We start from the raw sequence: 16,446 nt of genomic DNA on the forward strand, positions 1-16,446 counted from the left end.
AAACCAATACTTCCACTTACACATGCAACACTCTCACTATAGTCATTCCCTCATGATCTGTGCCTGGCTAGCATCAGGAAGGGCTAATTTTGGCAATCGTTCTTCCTCGGAGGACAAAATTTGGTCCCACAGTGTACTTCATACGAACTGATACAGATACAGACATAGATATTCTTCAAGAGAAATTTCTTCTAACCTGTGCAAAAAGGTTTATGGCCAGTGTGTTCGCTTGCATGGGAGATTCCGAAACATCTCGTTCTTACAATCTGACTTTCATAGTACAGATCTACGAGTATAATCACTTGAAGGTATATTAATGATCTATTGTTCACAACTTTACATCCGTAATATATTAGGTTTAATGTACAAAGCATATCTCTGAAGAAGGTGTTACGCTGTTTATCTGTGTCCACGGCAGATGCTGGGCTATAAGAGATACTCATCGAAAAGGATACAGTTTGGTGTTACTCGTCATTTTTAATTTTTTATAGGAACTTTGAAACTGAAAAAGGTTATCCACATCCTGTGGCCGTAGGGAGTGTTGCTGTAATGTTTCATCAATATCAGATCACGTGTCTAGGAGTAGCTGAACAAACAAATATGCAGACAGACCATAGCACGAGTATATACAGTATAGTTACTCACAAGAAGGCTGGGATTTGTTAATTATTATGGTAAAGGTGCAATAAACCACAGATACTCCCCTCTTATTAATTACCATTATTTAGCACCATCTGTCTGTGTGTCTGTCTACCTGGTTATGTCTGTCTGTCTGCCTGTAGCTAGAATTAAGAATGAACTGTCTGCCTGTAACTGGAATTAAGAATGAACCGTACAAACGTGTTATAACCTCTTCAGTCCGGGTCACGTCCTTTATATTTTATTTTTGCTAATACCAGATGATTTTATGCAACTTAGAAAATGCTTTTCGTATTTCGGGAGTCTGGTAAGACTAGTTAACCCCTCCACTATAAAAAATCGAAAAAAATAAACAGCCAGAATGTTAAAATAAAAATACAAGATACAGACGTTCTAGGGCTGACTGGATTTACTACGCCGAAAGGAAAGGCGAGCTGCACGTGAAACAGGCAGGGGTGTGTGAGACGCGTCCCCAGTGCAAGTGTTGTGACATAATCCAACTGGTACTGAGAATACCTGAGTTGCTGTGTGCTGCCCGGGTTTGGGAACTGGTGTGACGACTGAATGACACTTGATATGACTGCTTTAGACATGGCAAATCCACCTTTATAGTTCACCCTCTCACAATGAAAGGTCCTCGTAAATGAGTTGTTATTATTGTTTGCCTAGCCGAGCAGACTCGTCGACCACAAGTAAGCAACCACCTCTGTGAGGCCGTCCTAGAGATACAGTGCAGTATATAAACAGTATAGGGATCAGGCGTCCCGTATTGGTTGACAGCGCCTATCTAGGGTTGGACAAGGGTCCTTCCCCATCGCAAAGTGCGAGAAAATGTGAGGAAGATTGGCTTCCGGGTAGACTGAGCGTTTGCTCCTCCCAAGATGTAGGCTACAGCGCCATTACTTGTAGGCTTCTCATTTCTCTTAACCTGAGCAATTTCATCAGGTGGTAGATTACACAGGTCCCGATTTAGATGGGATGTGAGGGAGGCAAAAGATTCGTATCCAAAATTTTCTTGCAATGTCTTTTGTTATTATCGCCAGCCTTTACCAAGACGGAACGATAATGTTTTTGCTTGCCTCTTTGTGTGTGTGTGTGTGTGTGTGTGTGTGTGTGTGTGTGTGTGTGTGTGTGTGTGTTCCCATTATATCTCATGACCGGCTTGAGCTATCAACGTGAAACCTTCAGGGTATCGAGATATGGCCAAAATCTTGGACAAGTTCGAAAATGGGCAATCGGGGTCTAGGTCAAGGTCACCAAAATGGCTACCAAAGGTCAATTAGTTTTTATCACTAGCCTTTAGCACCATTATATTTAATGAACGTCTTGTGCTATCAACATGAAACCTTCAGGATAGCAATATATGGCCAAAATCTTGGACAAGTTTGAAAATGGGCTGCCGGGGTTAAGGTTAAGGTCACCAAAATGGCTGCCAAAGTCAATTAGTTTTTATCACCCGTCTTTAGCACCATTATATCTCACGAACTGCTTGAGCTATCAACATGAAACATTCAGGGTATCAAGATATGGCCCAAATCTTCCGTTCTCCCCCCTTGGGGGGCCGCCGCCCCCTGGCCCCCTTGGGGGTGGCGCCTCCCGGCCCTCCCAGAGAGAGGCGCCGCCATCCGTCCCCGCAAGGGACCCCCTGGGGGGAGGGGGGGCGCTTGTAGCTTAGCCAACAGCATATTCTGGCGGGCGATTAGCATTCGCCTCCCGAATGCTTTTCTTTCATTTTTCAAAATGGCTTGAGAGTATGATCGAAAGGTTGTTTTTGAATCCTGATCCAGAGCTGGAATATGAATTAGAACATGATATCATCGCACTGAAGGGATAGAACAAAGACCGCTGACGCCAAAGTAAAGAGGCGTTTGGAGGGGTGGCATTGAAGCAGACATCATCGTATTGAAAGGGAGAATAAAAACTGTTACTGACCATTAATTCATTTACTCCGATGACATTTTTTTCCTTTTATTTGATTTGGTAGTGTAGTCTAGTTTAGTCAGTTTAGGCTAATTTGCTTTGGTTAGGTTAGGTATGGTGGTAGGCTAGTAGTATAACGAATGATTGCTTTAGTAACTGCTGTCATTAGTACTGTATGCCACTTCAGAAAGCATAAAACTTGCTTACATTTTGCCAGGAGTTTTGCATAGCACCCGAGTCAAGATGGTTGGTATTTACATTACTTCAATGTCCCTCGTTCAAGCATAAATTTGCCTTTTTGATATGTTTTCTGCGCCCTGGAATTCTTTTTGCCTTTTTTTTTTTCTTCTTCTTTGACACAACTATTCTTTGGTCTGGAATGGAAGAACAAATTTAAAGACCCTTTCAGGTATTATGTCGAATTAAGGCAACGAAAATCTGCTGAAAGGAATCCCGTCTGCCAGCAGTAATAAATTATTACCATAAAATAACAAAACTGTGGATATCAAGGAAGAGTGTACAGCCAAACTTACACATTTCTGACGCCCTAGTTTTGTCGACTTTCTTTGAGGCTAGCCTTAACTTTACCTAATAACACTACTAGAGTAAGGCAAGGTTGTTATATGAACACATTATAGTGGTTTTTGCACTCACATATTAATTTCCTTCCACCCAGAAGAATATTGCAAAAGCCTCCATGTCGGATGTTTGTGTAGAACCAGCAAGACAGTTGTCATGGTTACGTGCGACGTGAATTTCTTGCTTTACCACAGCATTCACAACTGTGTGATGTCAATTTTAGGTTGTTCAAATGAAATTAGTTAAATTTCCCCTCCTTTTGACGTCGTTTGAGGGTTAGGGTATGCTGTTTTTCTAACGTTGCCAAACTGTGAACCCCATTAGTTGTTATTATTATTTTTTAGGGGGTTAAGAGAACTAATTACAGCCACACTAGAAATACGGATAAAATAATTGCAGTCATTCTCGAATTCCGCATAAAATGCGGGTTATCACATTTACTGTTAAAAAACAAACAAAACGGAAATATGGGAGTGGCAACTATTCAGCCATTTCCATTGAACTCGAGGAGTCGAGCTGGACCGGTTCAACTCAGTCTGCTTTGGAGGAGGTATTGTACTGTATGTGCGATCATCATTACCTCTCCCTTACTGATAGCAAGAGGCGTTACGTTTCTTATCAGTACGCCTGGCTCATGCGTTTTTAGCAGAACGGCAGCAGGATTCAGCAGAACTTTCAGGATGGGGAAGGAGAAGAAGCACAATGAGTTTTATTTCTTCATGTTGGATAAGAAGGCCGAGGTGGAGAAAAGGTTGGGAAGGACCGTACCCATTTCAGAGATGCCCCAGCATGTGACCGCTGAATGGAAGGTGAGATGCAATACCAAAGTGTATTGCTTACACAGCTTTCTAAGCATGACAGAAATATACTGAACAATGTGTACATTAGGAATATAAAGTCCCGATATGTATGCCAGTTCTCCCCGACAAGGAGAGTATCTTTTCACCCCGGATTGTTCTTTCCGACAATGAGAGTATTTTCACCCGTTAGTTTGTCTGTTAAGAGGATTACTCAAAAACTGAAAGAGATATCGACCAAATTTGGTGGGTAGATAGCCCATGTCCCAGGGAACAATCGATTAACATTTGGGACCGATCCGGATCGTATTACAGGTTCTGGATCCGGAAAACACTTTGCGAAATCCTAATAGATAATGAGAAACCCTAACCCGTTATGAAGAGTGGTTTGGAAATTACGTTGCCCCTCTAGTTTGTCAGTCTGTTAGGATTACAATTAGGCCTGAATGAGAGATTTGGACCAAATTTGGTTGGTACCTTAGATAGCCCATGTCTCGGGGGAATAATCATTTAACTCTTGGGACCAATGTTTGTTTGTTGTTAGCAGTATTATCAAAAACTAAAAGAGAGATTTGGATCAAATTTGGTGGGTAGATAGCCTATGTCCCAGGGAACAATCAGTTAACTTTTGGGACCGATCCAGATCATATTACAGATTCTAGAGCCAGAAAACACTTTCTGCGTAACTAATTGGCGTTGAGAAAACTTAACCCATTATGAAGGGTGGTTTGGAAATTACATCGACCTTGTTGGAGAGTTGCACTCCACTGAGTGCCCCTGTAGATATTCCCTGGTCTAACAGTGTTGTGACTGTTTTGTGTGCTGGGCGAAATCACTTAAGCTGCCATAAGTAAATAAAACCCTGTGTTATTATATTAGTAATAAAACTGTACCATGGTATGGGCTCATCAATTCCACTTTACTTCATACATGCACCGAAAACTACCATTAGTACTGTGTGCAACACAGATAACAGATTTTTAATCTTAGACTCCAAAGTTTGTTTTTCATAGCTACCCCTTATGATTTTTAACCACCTAGAATGGCTACGTGACCTAATGTTGAAGCCCTCAATCCAAGCAGACCAAAACTTCTAACCTAACCTGCCCTAATTAACCTTTGAAAGACTCATTCGATTAGGAAATTTAGAAGACCTGTCCCTCTGCTGAAGCATTAATCTTATTTAAGTTGCCAAGTAGCGGTACCAGATAACTGCAGAAGCATGGCTTTAATTGGTTTACTGTATCATATGTATTGTCAGGTGCCTGAATCTTATGCCTGTCCCAGGGGGGGTGGCCACAAGCAGATCTTCATGCTCCCCCAGCCTCAGCCAGCAGGCTGACCTTCCTCCAGTTTGCCACCTTCATTCATATACCTCTTTCCACCCCATCCCCCCACCTTCATGGTCTCCCCCATCTTTCTACTCACCGTACTCCAACGCTCCTAGTCAGTCTCTTATCCTCCATTCTCTTCACATAGCCCTACCAATTCAAGGTAGTCAGCATCAAAAGACCTGTCCCCTCTTCCATGTTCCTCTTCTTGTACCATACTCTGAATGTTGTTGTGGTGAATCTGCAGCAACTGACACTAATGACTTTAATTGGCCACAGAGCAGCAGCATCAGTTTTGTTTACTGGGGATTCACCAAACTGATTTTCAGAGTCAAAGATGAAAAAAACAGGAGAGGTGACAGGACTTTTGATGCTGACTATACACTTCTAGCACTTTCCAGCATATCCGCTCAACACAGCAGCAGTCTTTAACTTCCATAATTGTCTGTCTGTCTCTCTCTCTCTCCATGTAACTCAACATGCTCTTTATGAATATACGGTAATACAGTACAGTAACCCATTTCCACTCCTCTCATCAAGGCACAGAACTAGAAGATATACTCTGCCATAGATCCTGAACCATGTTTTTTCTGACCAGTTTGTTCCTACATGATCCATCTTTCATAGGTTCATACTAAATGTACTTTATGGAACAGCCATTATGTTGATTCCCCAGTTCTAAACAATTTTTGCTAATGCCTCATACAGGAGGAGTGCAGCTAAGATTCAAAAGATAGTCTACCATTATTATTATTATTAGTCCCCTCCTATAGTCAGGGACTATAGGTTTGCTCGGTTCCGTCAGTACGTCCGTCTGCAGTTTCATGTCTGCTCTGTAACTTCCACATGCTTGGACAGATTTTGATTTAACTTCACACCCAGTTGTTCCCCATACCATTATGGTGTGTTGTGCACAACCTGCCACCTATCATACTCCCAAGGTCAAGGTCACACACAGGTCTGAAACGAGGTCGAGTGCTGTCATATTTAACAGCAATACTGTACAGTAATCCCTTGATTATATTAAATAGTAGAGCCAAAGGCATGTCCAGAAAGTGGATCCATCCGGATAATGGACTTCTCCCCTGGCCCCCCTTTGTACATAATCTAACATTGAAATCCATTGTAAAAGGCCACTTCAGTACATCGTACAACCCCTGTTCCTATTGTTTTACACTACTGTATCTGGTCAAACAGGCCTATAAACCACGGCCAATTATTTACCATGGTCAAGCAGATCCGGCAACCACAAACAAGCAATTACCACTGCAGGGCCATACCCTGCAATCATTCGTTCATTTTCGTTCGTTTTTAAAGGCTCCAACATGCTTGCATGTGTCGGCCTTGGTCACTTAATGGCGGCTCTTCACGCTGCATGATCCATTGCAGCCTCCCTGTTCAGTCCCTTAACCCTGAGGTCACACTTAATGACCTCATCCCATGTCTTTCTTGGTCTACCCCCTCATAACCCCACCCCCAATATTAACACTTCTCACCTTCCTCACCCAATTATCATCCCTCGTCCTCTCCACATGTCCAAACCATCTCAGTCTACCTCTCCCCATCACAACACCAATACACTCCAGTCCCATCCTACCTCTCAACTCTTCCATCGTAAACCCAGCCCCTCCAGGTCTTGGACGCAGGGTCGCACCGCACATCCACCTAATCATTGTCATTTTTTGTACGTCTGAGCCGGCGAATATCTTCCTCTTTCACTGCCCAGGTCTCACTACCATACAGCATTACACTCCTAACACATGCTGCATACAAAGACATAAAAAAATTGGCTGCACAAGAATATGCAGTGGACACACAAAACATAATGGTAAAATGGAATAAAATCATGGTAAAATAGCATAAAATCATGGTAAAGTGCAGTAAGCTAGAATAAAGTCAACATCATCACTCATAATTCCTCACAGGGCATCGTGCTGATTAACCTCCTAGCTCCTTGACTCTGTTTCACTGCTGCTGGTGACGCTGTTGCGCTGCACAGTCATCCTTTGTGGTCTGGTGACATACCCTGAGGAGCTCAGTTGCAGTCAGAGTCAAGGAGGAGCTCCAGCAGTCGGCCCAGGGCAGCAGCTATGGGGCGTTGTGATGTACTGCCTACTTCAGGTGACTCGGAAGGCAGACGCAAACTCACGTCCGGGGAAGACACAACAGCTGACGACTTGCTAGGTTTTGGTTCCGTCGTTGAAGGCATGGTTTGATGCTGTGATGTTGGCAGAGAAGAGGTGGACTGAGTGAGGGTCAGAGGCCTGAAAAAAAGAATCGACCTTTGACTGACGATAGGAGTGAAGATTCAAGCATCAGGTGACACTCTGCTGCACAGAACGAGGATCCTCCACAAGGTAAAGAGGCACACTCTGTCACAGTCCGGGCGCTCAGCATACTCAAGCACCTGTTCGAGGATTGCCCGGACTTTGCTCAGGCGGGAGATGGCTGGAGTCCTGCAGTTCTCTGGGTCATCCGCATCATTTTCGTCATCCCTGCTGCTCTCTTCTGGCTCTGCAGCAGCAATAGAAGTGGTGATCTTGACGTCAGACATAACTTGAAAGCCGGGATCGCCCCCATCCTTGTCTAACCATGCCTTCACATCATCAACATCAACAGCCTCGCCTGCATTACAAAGGCGAGTGTGGAAATCATCCATGTCAAAGCCCAGAAAGTAGTGTCTGCTCCTGTGTACTTGAAGGAGATGAGACCAACCACTTTCCCGGGTTTTCACGGAGACCTCCTTCCATGTACTCTCTGAGTTATACTACAGACTTGAGGTTGTAGCATCGCAGGTTTTCCTGTGTCCTCTGCCCTTGCATGTCCAGCCCCTGACTCTGCTCATCCTCATCCTTGAGAACAGCCATCACCTTGTCTAGGAACCTCCGCCAGTACTGTATAGCCTCTTCGTGGCCATGATAGCACCCTGGTCCATTGGTTGAATCAGAGCAGTGGTATTAGATGACAAAACTATGCACCTAATGTGACAGTCATCTGCAACCAATTCTTTCTCAGAGGGATGTGCGGGGCATTGTCATTGAGAAGAAGAGCCTTTACCTGGTCACGAGGGTTTCCAAGTTCCTGCGTTTGATAACAATTGATCTCCTTTACAGAATGCCTGTGGAACCATCTGTGAAGATCTTGGAGGTAAACCAAGTCTTCACAGAATGGCACCACACAACAGGAAGGATAACCATTAGCCCACGAAGGCAATGGGACTGCTTTGCCTGACCAACAATAATGGGCATCAGCCGGTGCGTCGCGTTAGCATTAGCACAGCACAAAGCAGATACCCGTTGCTTGAGCAGCTTGTGGCCAGGCACATGCTGCTCCTTCTCATCTACCAGGGTGTTAGTTGGTACTGAGTGGTAGAAGAGGCCAGTTTCACAGCATTATATACTTGACCGAGAGCGAGGCCCTCCTTCACAATGAAGCCTAACAGTTTCTGATGAAATTCCTCCGCTCCCTCGCGCCATGGGTCTTACGATTTGTAAGGCCATGCCAAAGCTTGAACCTGAACAACCAACCTTTGCATGCCTTGAATTCAGGGACATTGTGAAGGTGGGCAAACTTCTCAGCAGCGGCTTTCAGCTGGATGCCATGCACTAGCACCCCTGCAGCCCATTGCTGGCGGTACCAGATCAGTGTTGAATGGTCTACATTGGCATGCTGAAGCCCATAGCCTTCCACTTGGTGTTGCATCTGTTTTTCTTGCTGAAGTCTGCCACATTCAGGGTGAGTTTGTCATGGGATTTCCTGATGGCATATAGGGTTGAGTGGGCCAGGTTTTACTCCTTTAAGGTGCGGGAAGTTGACCATCCAGCATCAGTTTTACCCAAGATCTCTTGCATCATTTACAGAGTCAACACTACTCTCTTCCATTTCCCTGGTGGAGGAACCATCATCACACACCCTAGGAAGAGGCATGCAAGGAATTGCAATGCCTGAAACAGATAGGGAACAGCCACAAAAGTTACCACGTGTGCCACCATAACAACTGTCTGAGGGGAGCTGCACATTATATGGTCGCTGTGCGGGAACTGAACGACTGATGGGGCCTCTAGCAGGGCTGGGTAGACTACCGAGCCAGACAGCACGACGCCACCAGGCTATTCCTGCCCGGGCAAGCGAAAATGTTCGCGTGGCCATAATTTCCACCCAGATGCAAGCATTTTGTCTGGATAAAATGGAAAAATATACATATAATGGTTTAATACAGCCAGATCACAGCATCCGGATTATGGATTGTTTGGATAATGGACGTCCGCATAATGGGGAGATTACTAACATTCGTTTCCGCATGGTAACTTCTTCATGCATGGAAACAGTGTGATAGAACTTCACACAACTGTGCCCCACACCATGACAGTGTGTAGCGCGCAACAACCATCCATCTACTCCCAAGGTCAAGCTCTTTACATACCCATATTTTGTACACAGTGCATACATATTGATATCATACCCACATTGTATTCACAGTATTTATGTGTGGTTATCAATTGGTAGGGGACTCTGTATTGCATGACAAGACTTCATTCACTTTTTAATTTTATTGCTCTTACTGTTATTATTATTTATTATTGTTGGTAGTAGTACAGTAGTAGTATCAGCAGTATCTTCATTATTAATTGTTTATGATTGTCATATCAGCTTTTTCATTTTAATAGAGTGAATGGTTGTGATAATGTATTGTGAAAGCCTTATTAGCACTTTTGTTAACCTTTTTTGTGAGGCTTTTATCATGTCATGTATTATTCTGAGTCTGCATTTTGTTATTCCTTGCATTTAATTTGCATCAGTATTTTGACATAACCGTATTAAACAAGAGAAGAAAAGTGACTGTGTATCAGAACGTGAATTATCTCCCAGACATAATGACATTTGACACACTTAACTTTTTAGTACTGTACTGCACTGTACAGGATCATGTATCACAAAGTAGATTTCGTTGGCCTCGAAATGCAACAGTTAGACTGAAAATTCTAAAGTTATCAAACTTTGATCGTTCATTACTCATTTAAAAAAGATGGAATGTACTTTTTCATTCTGAGTGCTTCAGATAGTAACAACAGACTGTAGAGCACCATATTTTTTTGAGTTAGATATTATATTGGCACCCGTTCTTACAACAGTTGAGATACAGTAAGCAGGACAGAAGAGTATCATTAAATCTTTGCCACCAGAGGTAAATGTAAGTTATTTTCACCCATCACTTGTTTTTTTCTGTAGCATAGCAGATATGATATCAGTAGCAGGCTGTTTGTGAACATCTGGGGGGATGGAGATGGTCATACCATATTGACCCAAGGATGAAGTGATTGTATTGTAGTATGAGAGTACTGTATGCCTGAGAAAAAGGACATAGTGATGTGGTGCCGTTAAAGTCTGCATCTTCATAAAAATCTGATAAGTCCTGGTTAGAATCATCTTGTTATGATACTGGTATACACTTTGAAGTTCTGTTATTGCTATTCACTAGAATACTATATATTTACCAACAGAGCCTTCCTGATTCCAAGAAGAAAAAATATACAGTCATGAAAGAGAAGCAAAACAAAAGTGTGGGTAAACTGGACTGTCGGGGAAGACCTTTGAAGGAGATAGAGGAGGAAATGGAGACAAAACGCCGCAAGGAGGAGGACATGAAGAAGGATATAGCGGGCACGGTTGACCTATATCATGCAGGCAATGGTGAGATGCTGGGTTTCCTGTTTTTCTCCTTGTTTTTCATGTTCCCTTCTTGCAGTCTATTCTTTTTTAAAGTCTTTTGCTTTGTAGTCACCATGTTCCCTCAGACTCACATTGCATTCCTTTATCCAGTGGATACTGTGCATTTCCATTGTTCAGTTACCACTGTGCATTCCATTTAAGTTGCTCCTATGAATTCTGTTTAAATTGCTCCTGTGCATTCTGTTTAAGTAGCTCCTGTACATGCTATTTAAGTTGCTCTTGGGCATTCTATTCAAGTTGCCGGGGCTGTGTACTCCATATAAGTTGCCTCAGTGTATTCTATTTAAGTTACCCCTGTGTATTCCTTTTAAGTTGTCCTTGTGTATTCCATTTAAGTTGCCCACGTGCATTCCATTTAAGTTGCCCACGTGCATTCCATTTAAGTTGCCCACGTGCATTCCATTTAAGTTGCCCACGTGCATTCCACTTGTGTCCCCTGTATTTTCCATTGTAAGTTGCCTTTGTGTATTCTTGTTAGTTGCCCTTGTGCATTCCACTTAAATTGCTCCAATGCATTCCCTTTTAATTTGTTTATGTGCATTCCCATTATAGTTGATCTTGTCTGTTTCTTTTAAGTTGCCTCTATGAATTTCCTTTTTAGTTACTCCTGTACATTCCATTAAATTTTCCGTACGCACAATACTATCATTAACCAATTGCTTTTATGCTTTTTCCTTGAAGTTGCCTGTGTGCATTGTCTTTCAGTTGTCCCTATGTGATATGTGCATTATTTTGTAGCATCATTAAAAGGTCTATTTATCTATAGCCAGATGCCATAATCCCATAAGGGATGGCCATTTTGTCTTTGAGTTAGTTGTTTTTTGGGGAGGGGCACTAACCCTCCTCAGACTCACTTGTTGACCCGTAGGAAACATGTTCAGGTTGGTTATGTGGTTACCACCCAGCAATGCCATGGTTACCTGGTTTGCAGGAAACCACCAAGTTTGTTACATGTAAAGACTTTTTTTTATTTTTTTTTGTGTGGTAAATTAGTTTCATTTTTTTAAAAACTTGAAAAAATGTATGCATAATACAATACTCAACCTTGGTATTGTAGGTTAATGGGCATTTAAGTGAATGGTTCACGATCAGTGTGGGCATGCGACAAGGTTGTGTGATGTCCCCATGGTTGTTCAGTATATATATATATATATATATATGGATGGGATGATGAGAGAAGTAAAAACACGAATAATGGAGAGAGGGATGGTGTTGGTAATGAATGGTGATGGATGGAATATCTCAAATTTGTTGTATGTTGATGATGCAGTATTGCTTGCAAGTACTGGACAAGAACTTGGTAGGCTAGTGCAAAGTTTTGCTGATGTCTGTGAGTGTCATGCCTTGAGAGTAAATGTAGAAAAGAGTAAAATGATGGTTATTGAGACAGAAGGTGTCTCCCAGTGTGATGTTACAGTGAATGGAGAGAGACTGGAATTCGTGAGAGAGTTCAAATACTTGGGTACAGTGATAAAAAAAGAGAGGAAAATGTGCAAAAGAAGTTGAAAGTAGAGTGACAAAAAGAAGAAAAGTAGCAGGTGCAATGAAGGCCTTGATAAGAAACAGAGGTTTGAGTGTTAGAGCTGCACGAGGCTTACATGAGGGAGTGTCAGTGCCAACTTTAACATATGGATGTGAGACTATGGTATGGCATGAAAATGAAAAGTCAAGAGTAAGAGCAGTGGAGATGGGACTGCTGAGGAATGTACGTGGAGTACAGAGGGTGGATAGGATACAAATTAATAATAATAGTGAAAGGTGTGGAGTGAGGAGGTCGGTGGACACCAGAATCGAAGAGAGTATACTGAGATGGTATGGTCATGTGGAGAGAATGGATAACATTAGAGTGGTGAAAAAGGTATTTCTGAGTGAATTTGAAGGAGGGAGGAGGCGAGGTAGGCCAAGGAGAAGATGGAGAGATGATGGATGAGTGTGTGAGGAAGAGAGGTTTGGAAGTCAGTGAGGCTAGGGAACTGACAAGCGATCGAGCTGGCAGGATGAATGTTGTGAGGAGAAGTGCATGATCAGGGATTTTGGCACCCCTTTTTAACATGGCAGCATCTGGATTGACTCAATCAGATACATTTATGTGAAGCTACTGAATGTGGTGAATGTTTTTGGCATATCCAAGAGCCAGGATTCTGGGGGCATGAATGATGAGTGAATGGAAGTGTGGCCCATTGGATTGGGCAAATTTGGGCTGTCTGGACATTGCTACAGTACTCCTCACCCTGCCCTTGGGTGGGAAAGGAGGTCCAGATGATGATGATGACAATATTGTATGTATAACTTTACTCATTTTGTTATCTGCTTGATTGAATAAATATTTAACTCTTCCAGCTCTCCCAAAAGCAACTTTCTACATCTTTAGTTGTAGCTATTATATCCACACTGATGATGGAAGATACGTACCCGCTGAGCTGGGGGTGCTGCAGTTTAATCTACTTAGAGGCATCATCAAGGAGCACAATATTATTCTCAAACGTCAGTAGCCCTTTGTTTTTGTGTTCTGACTTTTGCTTTGTTCATAATATTTAACTTTAATTTTGAAAGGCAGTTTTGGATGAGGCAGAACCTTATGTTGTGTGGAAGAAGAGAGTGGAGCAGTATATTAAAGAGAGAGAGAGAGAGAGAGAGAGAGAGAGAGAGAGATGAGAGGTATTTGAGGAAAAAAGTCGTGAAGTGGCTCTTCACTGTTCATATAATGTTCTCTTCATCCATTCATAGGTCATTTATAATACTTCACAATATTGTGCACAATTCCAGAAAGTGTACCTAACCCTGAGGCCCCTTCTCAGCGCCTAATCCATTTTCTTGTTTTTACTGGTGCTACCTACAGTATACTGTCCTGTTCATTCTAACTACGTGTCAGGTTGCAGTTTCACCATCAGTGCTATGCTGTAATTAGTACTAGAATATGGTACTAGTTCCAAAGAAGTTGTGTGGAGAGGATGTAGAGCTATAATATTGTCTTATTCTGCCACTGAGCTCTATGAAATAAGCTGCAAAAGAAAAAACTCTCCACTTTTAAAAGTGAATGTACTTTTTTTTTTTTTTTTAACCAAAGTGGGTGCATAAGAGATGTACTGGTATTAGAGGTAAAATGCAAGATAATGCTGATTTCATGTGTGCAGTGTGTCAGGGAGAGCAGGTAGAGGTTGTCAGGCGTGAAAGGATTGAACTTGTTGGTGGGTCTCATGAGTATGTGGAAGAGTCTTATTTGGGAGACATGTTATGTACTGGAGGTGGGGATGGAGCTAACCCTGTGGCTATAGTGAGGAGTAGTTGGAAGAAGTTTAGGGAGCTGTTGCCTCTCCTGACATTGAGAGGGCTCTTCCTCCATGCTAAAGGATCTTTTTATGCAGCATGTGTTAGGAGTGTAATGCTGTATGGCATTGAGACTTGGGCAGTAAAGGAAGAGGATATTTGCAGGCTTCAACATACAGAAGGGACAGTGAGTAGGTGGATGTGCAGTGTGCCCCAGAGTGTAAGGCATAGAGGGGCTAGGTCTGTGATGGAAGAGTTGAGGGGTAGGATGGGACGGGAGTGTATTGGTGTTGTGATGACGAGAGGTAGATTGAGATGGTTTGGACATGTGGAGAGGATGGAGGATGATAATTGGGTGCAGAAAGTAAGAAATGTTAATGTTAGAGGTAGGGTTGCGAGAGGTAGACCAAAAAAAGACGTGGGACGAGGTCATTGAGTGTGACCTCAGGGATAAAGGACTGAATAGGGAAGCTGCTAGAGGTTTTGGAGCATGGAGATCTGCCATTAGGTGACCAAGACTGACAGTTGCAAGCATATTGGAGCCTTCAAAAACGATTAAATGAACAAACCTCCACAAATCACACAAGATGGAATTTCTGCCAATCCCTTTGATATGACACAAGGCCACTGAAAACTTTACACCAGTGTGCCACAGTCTACCTTCTTAACAGTAGAATGCTTGAAAAGGCATGGTTGTTGGTGGTGGTCTGGCTGAACAGACCCATCAACAGTAGGCAATCTGCTGTCCCTGCAGTGCCATCTCGTGCGATAAAGTAATGTTCCCATGTGGTTGACAGTGCCCCACAACAGCAGTGTGCATGGAAAAGTGTGGAGGTTTTGTTTTTGGATGGACACTGCATTTGTGTTGCTCCACCCAATTAACAGGGCATCATAGCAGCCTCCACATCACCCTGTTATCTGGTCGTATGGTTACCACCCAACACTGTAAATAGTTTCCTGGATTTCAAGAAACCGTTAAGCATGTCATTCAGTGTAGAGCCACCTGATATGGAAGGAGCAATAAAGTGACAGGAAGGAAAGGGAAAAAAAGGAAGAGGGGAGCACAGACAGAGACAAAATGATAACTGTGAAAGGAGAAATAGGAAGAGGGGAGGGCAAACACAGAGATAACGATAATTATGAAAGGAGAGGTAGGAAGAGGGGATAGCAGACACAGACTGAATGGTAAATGTGAAGGAAGAAGTAGGCAGTACTACTCAGGTGAGTGGATGATGGTGGCCACCACCAGCCTGAAGGCCGTGGTAAATGACAATGACAAAGTGAGGTTCCGGAATATGGGAATTCAAAATTACTTACAAAGTATGGATTTGGATGGAGGGAGTGTGTTTGGAGAAACACAAAACCAGGGTTATTTATTTAAGAGTAGCAGTTGATAATGGTTGTATCCCACACACACATTTGAAATACTTGTAAAAATCAGTTTAGGATGTTTTTGCTGTTAAGTAGGTAACAGTTTTAAAGGGTTGAGTGATTTTGAATGAATGTATGACCCATTATTCTTGCTGCATCTGAATCCTACGTATGCCATGTCTTTTAGTAGGAAATAAATAGTCGAATAAATTTGTCAATCACCTTTATTGTTGCTTTTATGATATCTACTCTGCTTCATGCCATATTCACATAATGTATATGTGGTAGGGGCATTTGTCTTCTTAGTGTAATGGGAAAAGTGCATGGTAGGATACTTATTGAATGAGTTAGGGAAATAACAGAGGAATTAGTTGAAGAAGAACGGTGAGGTTTTAGGAAGGGAAGAGGTTGTGTACATCAGATATTCATTCTTAGATCTCTAGTGGAAAAGTTTCTAGAGAAGGGAAAGAAGTTGTATACGACCGTCATGGATTTGGAGAAAGCATATGACAGGGTGGATACACAAGGATTGTGGAAAGTATTTAGAATATATGGAGTAGATGGGAAGTTGTTGAATGCTGTGAAGAGTATGCATGAGGGTGTTAAAGCTGCAGTGTGTGTGGATAGTGAACTGAGTGAATTTTTCTATTTGAAGGTTGGATTGAAACAGGGATGTGTCATGTCTCCATGGTTGTTCAGTCAGTATATGGATGGGATTGTAAAAGAGATACAAGGTAGGACAGTGGATGTTGGAGCGGCCCTAATGAGAGAGGGCAGTGTTTGGAAACTCCCTGCACTGTTGTTTGCAGGTG

The 16,446-nt window shown here is 42.6% G+C and overlaps 1 protein-coding gene across 1 annotated transcript in view; it reads left to right on the forward strand.

Annotated features, from left to right (window-relative positions):
• The first annotated feature begins 3,818 nt into the window (after window positions 1-3,818).
• Window positions 3,819-16,446, forward strand: part of LOC145403771 (protein maelstrom homolog) — a 49,970-nt gene continuing 37,342 nt past the window's right edge. Inside the window, exons 1-3 of the mRNA XM_080275449.1 lie at window positions 3,819-3,947; window positions 10,768-10,957; window positions 13,337-13,480. Of these exons, the coding sequence (XP_080131575.1) occupies window positions 3,819-3,947; window positions 10,768-10,957; window positions 13,337-13,480 (463 nt within the window). The remainder of the gene's footprint in view (window positions 3,948-10,767; window positions 10,958-13,336; window positions 13,481-16,446) is intronic.

This window comes from Coenobita brevimanus, chromosome 61 (assembly GCF_032717465.1).
Source record: "Coenobita brevimanus isolate Jiangsu-jjx chromosome 61, ASM3271746v2, whole genome shotgun sequence".
In the NCBI taxonomy this organism is placed as follows: Eukaryota; Metazoa; Arthropoda; class Malacostraca; order Decapoda; family Coenobitidae; genus Coenobita; species Coenobita brevimanus.